This window comes from Schistocerca piceifrons, chromosome 1 (assembly GCF_021461385.2).
Source record: "Schistocerca piceifrons isolate TAMUIC-IGC-003096 chromosome 1, iqSchPice1.1, whole genome shotgun sequence".
NCBI lineage: Eukaryota > Metazoa > Arthropoda > Insecta > Orthoptera > Acrididae > Schistocerca > Schistocerca piceifrons.
The window spans coordinates 1,220,940,735-1,220,958,445 of NC_060138.1; the positions used below are offsets into that span (position 1 = coordinate 1,220,940,735).

At 37.4% G+C, this 17,711-nt stretch overlaps 1 protein-coding gene and 1 non-coding gene across 3 annotated transcripts in view; both read left to right on the top strand.

Annotated features, from left to right (window-relative positions):
- Positions 1-3,451, top strand: part of LOC124781892 — a 163,346-nt gene extending 159,895 nt beyond the window's left edge. Inside the window, exons 7-8 of one of the 2 annotated variants that reach the window (XM_047253898.1) lie at positions 842-1,496; positions 1,572-3,451. In XM_047253898.1, the coding sequence (XP_047109854.1) occupies positions 842-1,496; positions 1,572-1,721 (805 nt within the window). In that variant the 3' untranslated portion in view covers positions 1,722-3,451. Of the gene's footprint in view, positions 1-841 lie in introns of both variants that reach the window. The other variant, XM_047253897.1, reaches the window with a different exon arrangement.
- Positions 3,452-12,715: 9,264 nt separating this feature from the next.
- On the top strand, positions 12,716-12,797 carry Trnas-aga. The gene has a single exon. It is a non-coding gene; the product is annotated as a tRNA-Ser (tRNA).
- Positions 12,798-17,711: the final 4,914 nt, after the last annotated feature.

Here is a 17,711-nt window from a genome sequence, read left to right on the forward strand (position 1 = left end):
TAAAGTCAATGAATGGCTGCAGGTGGTCTCTAGATAGCTGAACATAACCATTTCCTACTAAATGATCAGTTCAGTTGGACCAAAGGATCCTGAACATTCTGTGTAAACATAGCTCACACCATTATGGCGCCACCACCAACTTGCACAGTGCCTTGGTGACAACTTGGGTCCATGGCTTTGTTGGGTCTGCTCCACACTCGAACCCCACTATCAACTCTTACCACCTGAAATCGGGACTCATCTTACTGAGCCATGGTTTTCATCATCTATGATCCAACCAATATGCTCACAAGCCCAGGAGAGGCACTGCAGGCAATTTCATGCTGTGAGCTAAGTCATTCACGCCAATTGTCTGCCACCATAACCCGTTAACACCAATTTTCACTGGACTGCTCTAATGGATAGATTCATCGTACATCCCAAATTGATTTCTGTGTTTATTTCATGCAGTGCTCCTTGTTTGTTAGCACTGACAACTCTATGCAAACAGCCTTGCTCTTGGTCGTTAAGTGACAGCTGTCAGCCACTACGTTGTTCACGGTGAGGTGTAATGCATGAAATCTGGCATTCTCGCCACACTACTGTTTTCCCTAATGATTTCTGAAATGATTCATGTTCAAAGTCTGTTAATCCCCATCATGTGGCCACAGTCACACAAAAACCTTTTCACGTGAATCACTTGGGTATAAAAGACAGCTCCACCAATACACTGCCCTTTTATCCCTGAGTATATGATACTGCCACCATCTGTATAAGTGTATATTGCTAAACCATGACTTTTGTTACCATAGTGTATACTATTTCAAGGTATTTTGATGTTTGTATTTCCATATACTTTCAGATCTTATCTGAATGTGGATGGAATGGAGGACACAGATGTTGAAGAAGCAGATCTGAATGCAGCCTACCATGCAGTAGTGTCACTGCAGCAATCTGAAATTCCTGATGTACCAGCAACTCCACCCTCCCACACGACTCGAACATCCGAGTATTGTCAGTCCCCAATGAATGGTTCAACAGCTTCCAATCTTTCGAAGACCATGCAACAGCTGAATGAGGACCACTGTACTTCAAAAGTTGTTCATCTGGTTCCCGTTGTTCAAATGCCTCAGAGTAGTCCCTCACCAATTCCAGTGCAAATGAAAACACTTCCTGACGCCAAGGGGCCAAAAGCGAAACGGAAAAAACTGCGGCGATCAAGGACATCATTTGAGAAAGAAGAAGATATGGACACTGAGCCTCCATCAGACAGCACACTTAGTAGTAAATGTGATAGTGCCCAAGAAGTTATACCTACACTTGATGATATATCTCATGCTCAACCAGTTTCTCTTCACAACAGTGCATACAAACATACATGTACTTCATCTGAAGCAATAACTGATCCAGCTATGGCTACTGTTCCTGTTAGTGTCAATACTAGAAATGGACCACTAACAGCAGTGGCACCTAGAAACAGTAGAGCAGTTGCGAATGCTCTCCGAAAGGCAACCCGTGTAAGTAATCCTGATGCAAATTTGACAGTGTCGGCTAAATTTGTCTCTAATTCTGATTCCCAGGTTATTTTCCAGCCTGTATCAACTGACAGTACATCTGCAACAGATATGAGAGTAGCAGCCACAGCAGATGAGACAAGTGACACAGCATCACCCACATTTCAGGCTCAGCAAACTCGGAAAGGTGTGAAACGTAGATATTCCACACGCCGATCAAGGACGTAATGCATGTAATCTTTAAAAACCTAAAAGGAAGTTCCTAAATTAGTAAACAGCAGTAATAAAAATATTTTTCTATTATCACATATCTATATTTTTGAATGCTATTTGACTCATTTCTAAAAAAAGAGTATTATCTAATAAGATATATGTGGTGCTATGTGCTTACAAAATGTTTGAAAATCTAAGTTTTAGCTTTCATTTTTTGACTGATGTTTTCAGAATTAATAATTTTAATATTTGCACTGAAGAAAAGTTGCATATTATCATTCATAACTGGTCAGGTTTATAACTGTAAGTCAGTGAGAATGATTACTTTTAAGGTACTAGTGTTAGTTGTATGTCTTTAGGTGTGTGTAGTGTGTGTATGTGTTAAATATATTGCAGAACATTACTGAATTAAATTAAGGGCCAGTGCCCTTTAAGATATGTATTATCCACCTTTGTTAATAGATGTCAAATCTTTTAAACATTAACAGAAAAATAACTTTTGAGAATGGCACTAATGATGTTATTATGAGAAACATTGATCTTGAAGGACATTATCACTTACTCTAAATGGCATCATTGCCTTGCAATATAATATAGGACTGTGTGCCTTGCTGATGACATTTACTGTTATTTTTACTCCATAACTTTTCTAAATCCCAGATGTCTGTTTCTCATAATGTACCCGACATTTAATTTATAATACATGCTGGATTTCCCCACAATATACAGCAAGTTGTATACATTACTACAACAATTTTTACTATGAAACTCATGTTTAGAAATCTCTCAAGGCAATCAGCATACCAGTTCCTACTAGCAGCTACAATGTGCACACAGCCAGAATATTATTTTTACACATTTATAAGTAAGCATGAAATACAGATAGTTGATAATATCTACATTCTCTGAAATCAATTTTGACTATCAACATGCTCGAGTTGAAGCATAAGCATTTTTGTGTGCCATTACTGGTTGTTATTTTTCTTGTATTACAGCTTACAGTAATACCAATGAAGCTGTTGGTCTGAGGCAAAATTACTGCAGCTGATTTGTATGTGGCCCTTCAAAGAAAGTAAATTAAATGTTTTATCTTATTAGAAACAATGGTTCCCAAGGAAAACTGTGATAAAAGAATAATAGTGGTAGCAAAGAAAAGAGCTGATGTTAACAGCACTGGTAATATAGATTTTTGATGCTATATTGTTATTAGTTGAAAGGAAGTGCTTTAAACTTATGATATTCATGTTTCTATTCTGAGGCCAGTATTTCAGGCAAAGAAATGTTTAAGGAAGAACATTGTGTGTAGTTAAAATTTGACCATTTGTGGTTGTTTTGTTACAATATTGGTGTTTTCTAAGAACACTACTATGTATCTATATTTTACTACCTTTCTGTTTTCTATACTGACTTTGTTGTTATAACTGACAGAAGTTAGCATTATTGGTCTGTGCGAAGAATTTTACTTGGTTCATTCTGAAAATTACAAAGATCATGTATGTAACTTGACATTGTGTTAAAGTTATGTATTCCAGCAACACTCAAAGAGGGAAGTTACCTATATGTATAAAGACTGAAGTATGAAAGCAACACTTCTCAGAGAGGAAAGTTACCCATTTGTGTGCAGACTGAAGTAGAGAATTTTTCTAGTAGTATCAACATGACAAAAATTACAGCATTTTTATCATCTGCCATTTGTATTCACTGCTGCTTAGCAGTAATAATAAATAAAAATGCTCAAAAACAAATTTTGTACTTATAAAAAAGAGTTTACTGAAATCTTAATATTTCATTGTGTAATCTTATAAATTGTTTCTTTAGATAATATATTTTTATGACAATGTATTTCTATCTGTCAAAAGACTGATACTGATATATTATCTACTTCAGACTTCAAGTATTAAACCATGTGATTGTATAAAGAACAACCTGCTCCATTGAGTGTTAGGGACAAATTGTTGCATTCTGTACCTGCACCATCTGCACATTATGACACTATACTCCTGTAACAATTCTTGCACTAATATAATATCAAGTATCCTAACAACAAAGCTGATAGAAGTAGCTACCATTTGTGGCCAGAGAAAATCCTTTCTCCAGGCAAACATAACACAATACATACAAAGATATTAATGGAAAAAATTCCCAAGTCATTTAACAGTGAACAAATTACAGCAACAAAATAAACTATGAGACTCGAAAGATGTCAGACAAAGGGAACTTGTTAATTTCAAGCAAAAGATTTTGTAAAAGAAATGAAAAAAAATTGACTTATGCTGATAAAGGATGTGGAAGTCAGTAAAATGATCTGACAGAAGAAAAAATGAATAACAATAATTAAACATTAACACAAGCTGAGTGACACACATGCAAAAAAATGTAAATGGCAAATAATTAAAGATGTGAAGGTAACAGTAAATCATGAAAATAATCAAATACAATTACTTTGATGGAATACTGTTTAGGTGCTCATCTCTCATTCTTTTTCTCACTTTCTTCATCTCCCTACCTTTCATAAGATTTGGATTGTTTTTAATTTTTGATCTCAACAGAAAATATTTCCCTTGCCATCTTCTGCTGTTATTAAAATATTAAATACTGATGTACTATTATGCTTCACTGTGCCATAGATTATATGAAGCTTGCTGTTTAGCAAACATCCTCACTCCTCAGATGGATGAACAATTCATGATTTATCATCTGTCACACAGCTTTGTACTCAGGTGTAATGGAAATTGAGACGGTCATTAAGTTTAGAATGAAAAGAAGTGCAGATGTATGTGTAGTCAAATAAAAGGAAAAAAATCATAAACTGCAGCTGTTGATAGTATTATTTAAGTTCAATTTATTCATTTTTTTCCTTTCTTGTGCACTGATCATGATATACGAAAGTAAAAAATGAAAGCTACAAGCTGAATATGATGTATATAAAGGCTGATCTGTATAATGTGGCTAGACTATGGTCTACAAGTCTGCCACATGGAAAAACATGGTACTGTATCCTGAGGTCATTGGATTAGCTGTTCCTTAATCCAGAACATGGAGACAAGTCATTTGTTATATTAATCTGCTTACACTCGCACATTCTTCATATTACTTGTTACCTAAAAGTCTTGGTTAATGAGTGGGTAACATTAATTTTGGTTTATGACTGCTATGCCACCTTCTGAGTGGAGGGCATTGTTAATTTTTTAGCAGAATATTTCTTTTTTTTCTAACAGTCAGTCACAACATGCTCTTATCCACTTTATGGTGTTAGTAGTGTCCTCTTCCTAACAGTACCAAGAGAATAGAAGGGCACTTATTTTTCTACTGGAGTGATCTAACAAAAAGTTATTCCCTGATCTGTTACTGCATGTTTTCAAAGACAAATGTTTTTATATCTCAGGACACAGCATCTGCATTTGTGTATTCCGACCAACCACTTTTCCACTAAAACTACTGACAAGCAAGATATTTATGTCCTCTCTGCTGATGTAAAGAGTGAACTTTTATAACTTAATTCTTTGTAAAATCATTATTCTTGTACACTCATGAAGTAACTAAAATAGTTTGAGGGCAAGTCATGAGTTGTTCTTGGTTAGCCCAGTTAGAGGAGCACTTGCCCATAAAAGGTCCCAGGTTTGAGTCCCAGTCTGGGACACATTTTTAATCTGCCAAAGACCGACAGCATTTCACAAAGCTATAGCTGCTTGGCGATTGTAGCATACTATCTTCGCCAATTTATTTCTATGACACATGCAAATCAAATGCTGCCTCCAGTCACCAATAACTTTATTTTAATCATGCATAATGCCAATCTGAATCCTTTTGGTACACCTCAATCGGCTTTATTTTATACTGTGTGTAAATGAATAAGGAATGTTACAAAAATTTATTAATAAATAAAAGTGGTATCATGCTGAATATACACAGAAATGTGTGATAGATATGGATTAATATTTCAGAGAATGTTGCTTGCCAGAGTACATGGGAAATGTGAACAGAGTGGAAGATCCCATAACTGACGTACATCATGGCACAGGATGCTAAATTTAACAAAAATAACCAATTAATTTCCTCCAATGGGCAATGTTTTATTCTTTTTGTTCATTATTTACACCTTTAAATGTGTCAAGCAATATCTTTATAGAATGTATGTTCAAGATTGTTTGATTTTGTTGATTTGTATGTCATCAAACTCTATGTTAATATAAGTGCTGAAGGTAATAAAGGTAACACTCATTGTATAGCAGTGGCAGTGAGTGGTCAATAGGCAAACAAAGAAGAATGAAATTGTTACTAATGTCCTCCTTCAGAGTGTACTAACAAAAACACAGACAGCTACATTGTCCTGAAGGGCTAAATTGCATCAGTGAAGCTGTGCTACTGGCCTGATAGGGTGCATTGTTGAGATAATGTAGCCAGATGGGAAAAAGTAGTAGTTGTTGCTGGTGGTGGTGATGTGGTCTTCAGCCCAAAGACTGGTTTGATGCAGCTCTCCATGCTACTCTATCCAGTGTGAGCCTCTTAATTTCTGAATAACTTCTGCAACCTACTTCCTTCTGAGTCTACTTACTGTATTGATCTCATGTCTCCTCTATGATGTTCAACCCCCCCCTCCCCTACACACACACACACACACACACACACACACACACACACACACACACACACTTCCCTCCAATACTAATCTGGTGATCCCTTAATGTCTCAGAATGTAAGCTATCAACTGACTTCTTCTTTTGGACAAGCTGTGCCACAAATTTCTTGTCTCCTCATTTCTATTCAGTGCCTCCTCATTAGTTACATGATCTACCCATCTAATCTTCAACATTCTTCTGTGGCACAACATTTTGAAAGCTTATATTTTCTTATTGTGTAAACTGTTTATCATATGTTTCACTTCCACACATGGCTACACACCTTCAGAAAAGACTTCCTAACACTTAAACCTATATTTGATGTTAACAAATTTCTCTTATTCAGAAATGACTTTGCTGCTGCCAGTCTTCATTTTATATCTTCTCTACTTCGGCCACTGTCAGTTATCTTGCTGCCCAAATAGCAAAACTCATCTACTACTTTAAGCAGCCCTTTTCCTAATCTTATTTCCTTAGCATCACCTGATTTCGTTCAACTACATTCATTATAATTGTTTCGCTTTTGTTGATGTTCATCTAAATTCATCCTTTCAGGACACTGTACATTCTGTTAACTGCTCTTCCAAGTCCTTTGCTATCTCTGACAGAATTACAATGTCATTGGTAAACCTCAAAGTTTTTATTTCTTCTCCCTGAACTTTAATTCCTATTCCAAATTTTTCACTGATAATTTTTCACTGGTTTCCTTAACTGGTTGTTCAAAGTACAGATTGAATAACAATGGGGATAAGCTACAACCCTGTCTCTCATTCCCTTCTCAACCAATGCCTCCCTTTCATACCCCACAACTCTTATAACTGCCGTCTGGTTTCTGTAGAAGTTGTAAATAGCCTTTCGATCCTTGCATTTTACCCCTGTAACCTTCAGAATTTCAGAGCAAGTATTCCAGTCAACACTGCCGAAAGCTTTCTCTAAGTCTACAAATGCTGTAAATGTAGGTTTTCCCTTCCTTGACCCATCTTCTAAGAGAAGTTGTAGGGTCAATATTGCCTTGCGAGTTCCTACATTTCTCCAGAATCCAAACTGATCTTCCCCAAGAGTAGCTTCTACCAATTTTTCCATTCTTCTGTAAAGAGTCTGTATTTTTGCTAATTTTCACACCTATCAACAACTGTGTTCACTGGAATTGGAATTACTATATTCTTCTTGAAATCTGAGGGTATTTTTCCTGTCTCATGCATCTTGTAAACCAGATGGAAGAGTTTTGTCATGGCTGGCTCTCGCAAGACTATCAATAGTTCTGATGAAATGTTGTCTACCACCAGGACCTTGTTTCAACTTAGATCTTTCACGAGTTCTGTCAAATTCTTCTTTCAGTACCATATATCCCCACTCATCTTTCATCTACGTCTACTTCCCTTTCTATAACATTTCCTTCAAGTTCATCTCCATTGTATAGACCCTCTATATATTCCTTCCACCTTTCAGCTTTCCCTTCTTTGTTTAGGACTGGTTTTCCATCTCAGCCCTTGATATTCATACAGCTGCTTCTCTTTTCCCCAAAGACCTCTTTAATTTTCCCTTATGGGGTATCTGTCTTTCCCCTAGTGAAAAATGTTTCTAAATCTTTACATTTGTCCTCTAGCCATTTCTATTTAGTCATTTCGCACTTCCTGTCAATCTGTTGTTAGACTTTTTATTCCCCTTCGCCTGTTTCATTTGCTACATTTTTAAATCTTATTTTTGCATCAATTAAATTCAATATCTCTTGTGTTATCTAAGGATTTCTACTAGTCCTTGTATTTTTACATACTTGATCCTCTGTTGCCTTCACTATTTCATCTCTTAAAGCTACATATTCATCTTCTACTGCATTCCTTTCCCATATTCTAGTCAACTGCTGCCTAACGCTTCCTCTGAAACTCTCAAACACCTCTGGTTCTTTCAACTTATCCCGGTCGCATTTCATTAATTTCCTATCTTTTCGCAAATTCTACAGTTCATAGCCGATAAATTGTGGTTAGGGTCCACATCTTCACCTGGAAATGTCTTACAATTTAAAATCTGGTTCATAAATCTCTGTCTAATCATTACATAATCAACATGAAATCTTCCTGTGCCTCCAGATCTCTTCCACGTATATAACCTTCTTTTATGATTCTTAAACTAAGTGTTAGCGATGATTAAATTATGCTCTGTGCAAAATTCCACCAGGCTGCTTCCTCTTTTATTCTCTTCCTTTTACTGCTATTGAATTCCAGTCCCCCATCAGAATTAAATTTTCGTCTCCTTTAACTATCTGAATAATTTCTTTTCTGTCATCATATATTTCTTCAATCTCTTCATCATCTGTGCAGCTAGTTGGCATATAGACTTGTACAACTGTGGTAGGCACGGGCTTCGTGTTTACCTTGGTTACGATAATGTGTTCACTATGCAGTCCATAGTAGCTTACCTCATATTTTCTTACTCATGGTTAAACCCACTCCAAAAAGTGTAGCTGAGCATATCCCACCTCCCCCCTGTTAGTTAGACTAATAATAATGATGAGACTATGATTTGGTGACACATGATGGCAGTGTGAAATGTAAATAAAATATGATGTACTTGATCAGCTGTACATAAGACTGAAAGATTTTCAGAGTTTCTCTGTGACACACAGGAAAAGTAACTGAGTGTAAATGTAATTAATTCATTAAATAGAATAAATGAGTCTCTAGGGTGAATCATGCAAAAGGGAAAATGTAAAACACAGAGAAAAACAAAAGTTTTATGCTGGAGAAGGATGCTCAGCAATAGCAATATGAAAACCCATTAGTGTTAAACCACATACATAGCAACAACTCAAGCTCTTAAAAATGTGCACAGTCTTCATCATCAGGAGAAGACTGTCAATGAAAATGGAGCAATCCTTTGGATGTCTGAGTTTCTACTCAAATGTGATGTGGTTTTAACACAAAGAGAATGTTATACAAAGATGCAAACACAAAATTATTCTCTCCATTCTCAATATCTGAGAGACAAACACTGTACGAAATGTGTGATAACAGTCAAGTATTCAAGAATGGAAGAGAGGCATGGTTGTTTCATTTACCAAAGAGAAAAAGTGCAGTGTTTCAATCTGAAGTATGTGAAACGTGAGTGCACAGTATTCTTTTTCAGTTGCCTGAATACTTTCTTCTGTCACTGATATATCAAAAATTAGTCGGTGACAACTTTTTTAACCCTCACTGAAATTGCACATGACCTCACACAATAATAATTAACCACATATCTCATTCTCAACTGCCAGCTTCTTCATGTGAAGATATGTCTCCAAATGCCTTTTTGCCAGATCAATGTTACCTTAATTTTATTTTTCACCCTTTAATTAATCATAAAACTTTTGTTTTTCTCTGTGTTTTACATTTTCCCTTTTGCATGGTTCACCCTTGAGACTCATTTATTCTATTTAATGAATTAATTACATTTACACTCGGTTACTTTTCCTGCATGTCACAGAGAAACTTTGAAAATCTTTCAATCTTATGTACAGCTGATCTAAGTACATCATATTTTATTTGCAACATTTCACACTGCCATCATGTGTCAGCAAATCATAGTCTCATCATTATTATTAGTCTAACTAATTTTCTATTTTTATTCATACAGATCAGTACTTTCACTGATATATCAGTACTTTCGTTTAAATCAAGTTAATTACAATATGAAAGTTAAAGAACCAACTTGCATTTAAAGATTCAGTTATGACAACTTTGGCAACATATCCATTTGCATTTCTTAAAGGAGCATTCTTGAATATAAATACCATCATTACATTTTCTTAGTGCTTCCACAAGACTGGGCACCAAAAAAATTGTTTCTCCAAACTTCCTTTAACCAACAAAGACATAAATTTACTTATTCAAGCATGGCTTTACATTCAATTCGAAGGCTTTTGATTATGTACAGACCACCAGAATCCCATGTACATACTGTTTTTCTGTTCATAAGGGCTAGATCACAACGAATTATTAATTAGACTGAAAGGCCCATAGGTTTTCTTACTGTGCAAGACAGAATAATTCTTTCATGCCACAGCTAACAAATTCACTGAGCTACATTCTCACATAACAACATCGTGCCTCTACAAAATTACACAATTTCTTCGACATCCATCTGTAGTCAATTGTTGACACTATCTTCAGCTGAAAATTTAATAGTTCATTCTAGTCTCTGTATAAAGCATTGGGTTAAATCACTATTCATTATGGGATTAGGATCTCATATGATTCATAGTAAATACCTCATCTACTGTAAATTACTCACAACAGGAGTGAGCAGGTGTGTAGAAAATATGATCCACTTAATATTCAAAACAGGCAGTTCCAAAAAGCCATAAAAGAAAAATGGTAGTAAATTTTGTTAAACAAAAGATAAGAAACAAGATATTTTCTTGAAAGACTTATATTAACTGTAAGGAAAATATAAGTTTAAGATTATTATTTTGCATGAATTCTGAAAGGGATTGAAGTTAGTAAATACAATATCTATTGTCAAAAGAGAAAATTTAAAGTTCTCTTCCTACAAAATATATTTCAAACTATTTTAACATTCATATTTTTAACGATGAAGAGGCTACCGACCTATTCACACTACACAAACATGTGCAGATTGTGTGTTTATAAAAGTATTAAAAAACTACTGCTGTATGTGCTAAAAGTCTTTGTTTTGTGAAAAAATAGCAGCAGCTTTTCCATTGCTATTTGTGAGTTCTTTACTGTGTAGAAGGCTGTTTTTAAAAGTGGTTTTATAACAGTTTGCTCAGATCAGCCGAGTGTGGAATCAAATCAAAAGAATTTAAAAAATATTGATGTTAAATGTTTCTCAATATCTTAAAAGAGATGTTAATTTTTGAAGAAATGTATTAAAATGTTGTGAAGAAATTCTTTAAAAACCTATATGTTTACAAAAATAAGTGTTTGTGCAATAGATTTTGTACGCATATTAAAATTGTAGAAATGTGTATTTATATCCAGAATTTTGAATACAAATTTCATAATTTAATATTCTTTGTGCACTGAATTGGGAAAGAATGTGCAGCTATTGGGGGAAACTGTGGTAACAGATATTAGGTGCATGTCAAGAATAAAATTCTGCCTTTACAGTTCTGTTCAAGGTAGGTTGTTGTAATTTTTTCGCCTAAGGGCACATGACATTGTGGTCATTAATGTTCTTCCACAGTAAAACAGTGCTGAGTGAAAGTATGCTTAACAACTGCATCAGCACATCAACACAATGAAAGATATATCTAAGTGTAATGCATGTAGAACTGAGTGTATTGCATAACTTACCCACATACAGATGCAGTTTAGTTTATTAGCCTTATGGATGCCTAGGAACTTCATACATGGCACATTATCCAGTACATGTCCACTGATCTCTGTCTAGGTATAAGTAAATTTATTTTTTTAATTGTTGAGTCTTTGAAAATATAGTATGGGTAGATAAAAATCTACTAACCAAGCAACAGAAGGGTAAAACACACAAAAAATTTGCAAACATGTGTACTTTTGGAGCCAGTGGCTCTTTCTGGCAAAAGGGTTGAAGAGGAGGGAAGAGGGATTAAGGAAAAGGACTGCTGGGTTACAGAAAAGACATCCAGGACACCAGGTCACTGGATGACAAAGAAAGATGGCACTGGACAAGATTTAGAAATCTGAGAACTTAAAGATGAAAGACTGGGTAATAAACTAAATAGGTCACTGAAAAGCAATGTGACAGAATCAGTAAGACTGGAAAGTAAAGAGCATTACACATGGACATGACAGACAGATGAGTGGGAGGGAGAAGGGCATACAGAGTGGACAGAAATGGTGAGACCATAGAAATTAATGTAACTTTACAAGAACCAAGCACTTGTTGTAAAGTCAGTTTCCACCCATGAGGCACTGAGAAACTGGTGTCAGGAGAGAGAATCCACATGGCATGTATGGTTGTAGAGTCGACTCTGCAAAACAAACAATATAGTGTGTTGTCAGTATACACCATTAGCCCTTAGAGATAACTTGGTAGTAGTCATAACAATATAGAAGGTTGAATAGAGTTTACATAACTGCTGGCAACTGGTACATGGCTTGCCTTTCCCATGTGGCTCTCCCTTTGATAGCATATGTTCTGTCAGTTACAGGGATAGTGCAGGTCATGGTAGGGGGATGCTTCAGCATGGTTGCCAAAAGTTACTCCAAGTGAAATTCCCTGTATTTCGCTGATTTCCAGATAAGTTTTAGCATTATTCCCTGAGAAATTTTGAGATCTCAAGGGTAAGTCATAACGGCTACTGTGCTGGCCACGGAAGCACTGCAGAAACGAGTGAGGCCATGTCGTTTTCTGCCATCAGGCTGCTTTAAAAGGTGCAGTTTCACTTCTCAAGAGACACTTCTGCGACAGGCAGTTGTGGCCGAGTGGTTAAGGCGTCTGACTAGAAATCCGATTCCCTCTGGGAGCGTAGGTTCGAGTCCTACCGACTGCGTTTCATTTTTGTGTCAAGAGGTGAAGAGCATCTCCAACGGAACCATGAAATGAGCGAATACATGGGAAACATTGCATTCGAGATGCCTGTGAATTTTAAGTTGACAAAGAGAGAAAGAGAGAGAGAGAGAGAGAGAGAGAGAATGCAAGGACTTCTGTATTTCTAAATGTATGAGCAAAAATCTTAAGTACCAACATTAACATTTTTTGTAATGAACTGTTTTTAGATGGAGAAAGCAAGCCAAGTGGTGTATGTGTTTCATTAAGACCACTGATGTTATTTTATTTCAATAAAACAAAACACATTTGGTGACAAAAGTATGCATTTCCTTGGAGTCTCAAGACATATTTAAAATACCTTCACTGATTTCAGAAGTAACCTCAGAAAAAAGTAGGACTCTCGAAAGAAGTGTATAAGGCGGGGAACGGTTGTGTAAACCAAAAATATAGGTGACCACCAATAAAATGTTGGTTCTATACAATGTACTTGCAGTCAGACAGTCGCAATTCCTGAAATCCATTGTCTGTGGCCTCTGCCCTGCTGAGGAGCACTGCAGTCCTGTGACCATGGATAAACCATGAAAATCCACCAGATTACGCCACACACAAACAGACCCAGCCTGCGGACAGATCAGTGAGACTAGACCCAACGGACAGGGCCTGCACATTAGTGAGAAATGATGAGCTTCAGGTTGGCAGGTCCCAAACCATCAGAGATACCAATAGAAACGGTCTGCGGTTTTGGCCCATCATGGAAGTTCAATTGTGTGGCCAGCTAGTCAAGTGTCACAGACTCCATGTTGACAAAATGAGCCCACGGTGATCAATCCATGCTACAGATAACTTACACAATTACTCTGAGAATCAACATTAATGCGAATAGGTAGCATCTCACTGTGAAGATGATCGCTGAGCTGCAGAGAAGCTCATGGAAAAGACAATCACACACTCAAAACTAAATCTTTGACCTTAGCCTTTGTCAGAAAATGAAAGCACACACATATTCACACAATCAGTCAGACACAACTCATGCACACATGACCGCCATCTCTGGCTGCTGAGCCAACAATCTCTGAGAATGAGATCCAAACAAACCACTCCTCATGCCTCCCTGCCCCTCATTGGCAGCTGCTAGGCTAGCTCAAGAAGTGGTGGCAGCAGTGACTGCAAGCTGAGGGGAGTGGTAGAAATGGGAGAAGCAGTAAGAATGCGGGAGTAGGGAAGCAGTGCATATGCTCAAGCTGTTGAAGTAACTGATTAATATTTTCAACACCATGGAAGAACTGAGTAACAAGAGGCGTACTACTAAGCTGTTTTCTGGGTGGAACAATAGGACCAGGATTGGCCATGACAACACAAGATATCAACTTTTGAACTAGGATGGTGGGATAATTACATACAGTGAAGGCTGAGTTGTGAATGGTGGTGCTCTGGTGTAAAGAGTCTGTATCTGAACAAATACATTTGGCTCCAATGCCATGTTTGGCATGGAAAGATGGCAACTGTCAAAAAGTGAGTACTCTGGCTTGTTTTTAGGTTTACTGTGAATAGAAGGGTATAGCTAACCCTTAGTGAGGGAAGGTCAACATCAGGAAAAGTGGCATGAGATTTTGAACAGGACCATGTGAAATTTAACTGGGGAAGTGTGTTCAGCAAGCTTAGTATAAAGGAACTTGTTTACTGTTGAAGAAAAAAATGTACTGGGCATAAGATATTGTTTACTGTTCCATAAAAAACTGCATCTAGCATAATGCAGACCCACTGTGTTTGTTGTTATCAGGCAAGGGATGAGTTTGTTGCTATTCATAAGCACCTGGAAATCACTCTGACTACTGTCAGACAATTAGAAGTTGCTGTGAATGTGTGTCTTGTGAGTGCTACCAAAAGTTATGTACCAGAGGTACCAAAAATACCTATGGTACTATCCTCTCCTGTGGATACTGACTTCGCCCACTTGACCATGACAGATGTGTCAATGATGGATCTAGGCATCCTGCACATGGGAGACTGAGATCAGGGAAAACACAGGATGTTACACCCATCCAACTAACCAACTAACCAACAGGTTTGAGGTGCTGTCTTCTACTGAAACCAAAACTGAGCCAGTAGAACTAGCTTCATCTGTTGGAAAACCTGCTGTGTCCCATGTCAATGGACAGCAAAAGCAAAGAGTTATGGGTCTGTTTAATCATAAGACAGTTCAAAAGTATGGCAAATTATGATACGCCTTAGGGAAATGGCAGGGATAGGAAGGCACACCAGGAGCACTCAGTGTGTATGCCTGGAGGCCTCATTCAGCATCTTGAAAGGCTATTCTGGCAGCCACTCAGGAAACAGGGGGCAACCAACTACAGATTGTTGTGCACACTGTAACAAATGATGCCTATCAAGTGGGCTCTGAAGTCATACTTGGACCATTCCAATGACTAGAAAAATGGGTTGAGAATATCAGCCTTGCTCACAGTGTTTCAGTGAAGGTCACAATCTGCAGCATTGTTGCCAGAACACATCGTGGCTCCCTGGTTCTGGGTTGAGAGGAAGGCTTGAACCAGAGACAATGAGGGTCCTGTGATAAGCTAGGCTAGGCTGTGACTTCCTAGACATGCACCACATGGGTGAGAGTTGTAGGGTCCCCTTAAACGAGTCAGATGTGCACCACACAACATGGGCACCTACCCAAATAGCTGATTGCGTTTGGGGTGCACACAAGCATTTCTTAGATTAGGCGACTCTCCATCACACGCAGATAATGATAGCTGCAGGAAACCCTGAAGTATCACTGTAAGATCCAAAGAAATGCCTCCTGCAGGTGAGAGTTTAAAATCCTAGTGATCAACTGCCAAAGCATTCAGAACAAAGTGCCAGAGTTTGAAACACTCCTAAAAAGCAATGAAGTTACCATAATATTTGGCACAGAAAGCTGGTTAAAACCCAAAGTTGACAGTAGGGAGATCTCTCAGGAAAACTTATGCATATACCGAAAGAGTAGAGAAATGGGAAATGTAGGTGGTGTATTTATTGCGGTTAGACAAGACACTCAAATTCAACAAGATAGAAACTGAACCTGAATGTGAGGCAGTTTAGGCAAACTCAGTATCAAGGGTTGGCATTAAATGATAATGGGTGCCTTCTATCGGCCACCAGACTCACCTCCTCATGTAACCAAAAACTTTAGAGAAAACCTGAGTTTGCTGGTACATAAGTTCCTTGATCACACTCTAATCATTGGAGGAGACTTTAATCATCCAATAATCAATTTGGATAGTTATAGTATTATTAGTCGTAGGCTTGACAAGACATCCTGTGAACCATTACTAAATGCCTTCTCTGATAACTACACAGAACAATTAGTTTGGAACCTCACTCATGATGGAAATATGTTAGGTCTTATGGCAATAACCAGACCCAACCTGCCTGAGGAAGTCCGCATCAAAATTTGTGTCAGCAACCACGAGACAGTGAACAATGAATATTGAAGTACAAAGGGCAACTTAAACTAGCTGAGAGATTTATATGTTCAGCAAACTAAATGGAGAAGCAGTACTGTTATATCTCAATGACAAACTTGAAACATTTTGCTCAGGATGAGGCATGCAGAGGAAATATGGCCCAAGTTGAATAGTTGACTAAGCAGTGGATAGATAAGTACCCAGTAGAAGAGTTCACAATGGGAGAGATCCTCCACAGTATACAGTCACTGTAAGGATACTTCTAGAGGAACAGAAGCTATTGCATAGGGCTATAGATAGAATGCTGCTGAATGAAACACATTTGGCAACCAAGAGAGCAATGCAAGAAACCTTCAATGAATAACTGAGCAGAATACTGTCAAACGATCTTTCACAAAACCCAAAGAAATACTGTTTACATGTAAGGGCTGTTAGTGGCACAAAAGTTGAAGTCCATTCACTCACAAACAAGATACGATATGAAACTGGAAATACTTATGTCTGTTTTCAAATGTTCCTTTTGTACCCCAGTTTAATTCTCCTACCACTGAAAAGATAAATGAAACAGATATTAGAGCCAGTGGCACTGAGAAAGATTTGAAATTATAAAACTGAACAAAGCCCCATGGGCCCATGGAATACCTGTCAGATTCTATACCAAATTCAAGGCTAAGATAGCCACTCTGTTGACTATAATTTATCGTAGTTCCTTTGACCCATGCCCAGTAGCTGGAATAAAGAACAAGTCACACCTGTCTACAAGAAGGATAGCAGAAGTGATCCACAAAACTACTGGCTAATGTCCCCGACATTGATTTGTTGCAGGATCTTAAAATATATTCTGAGCTCGAACATAATGAGGTACCTTGAAGAGAATTACCTCATCCACATCAACCAGTATCGAAGTTGAAAACACAGATCTGTGAAACCCAACCTGCGCTTTTCTTACATGATATCCTGGAAGCCATGGATCAAGGCAGATGAAGGATTTCTCAATTTCCAGAAAGCATTTCTCTCAATACCTCACATAACCTTATTATCAAAAGTAGAATCATGTAGAACATCAGACGAAATATGTGACTGGATTGAGAATAGGGAGAATGCAAAATGTTATAAGGGATCAAGAGTCATAGCTAGACATAGAAGTAACTTCAGTTGTACTGCAGGGAACATTTTAGGTCCCTTGCTGTTCATATTGTATATTAATGATCTTATGGACAATACTAAAGGTAACCTCACTTTTCACAGATGATCCAGTTATCTACAAAGACGTACAGTGTGAGCGAATCTGTACAAATATTCAGTCAGACCTTGAGAAGATTTCAAAGTGGTACAAAATCAAACAATGGAAACTCCAGGTTGGAATACCAATAATATTAGGAAAAAGACAGATTGCTGTTCACTGTAAAGAGACCACACACAAGACTACTGCCACTGGCAGCTCCAACTGTAATGTGACTGTCACA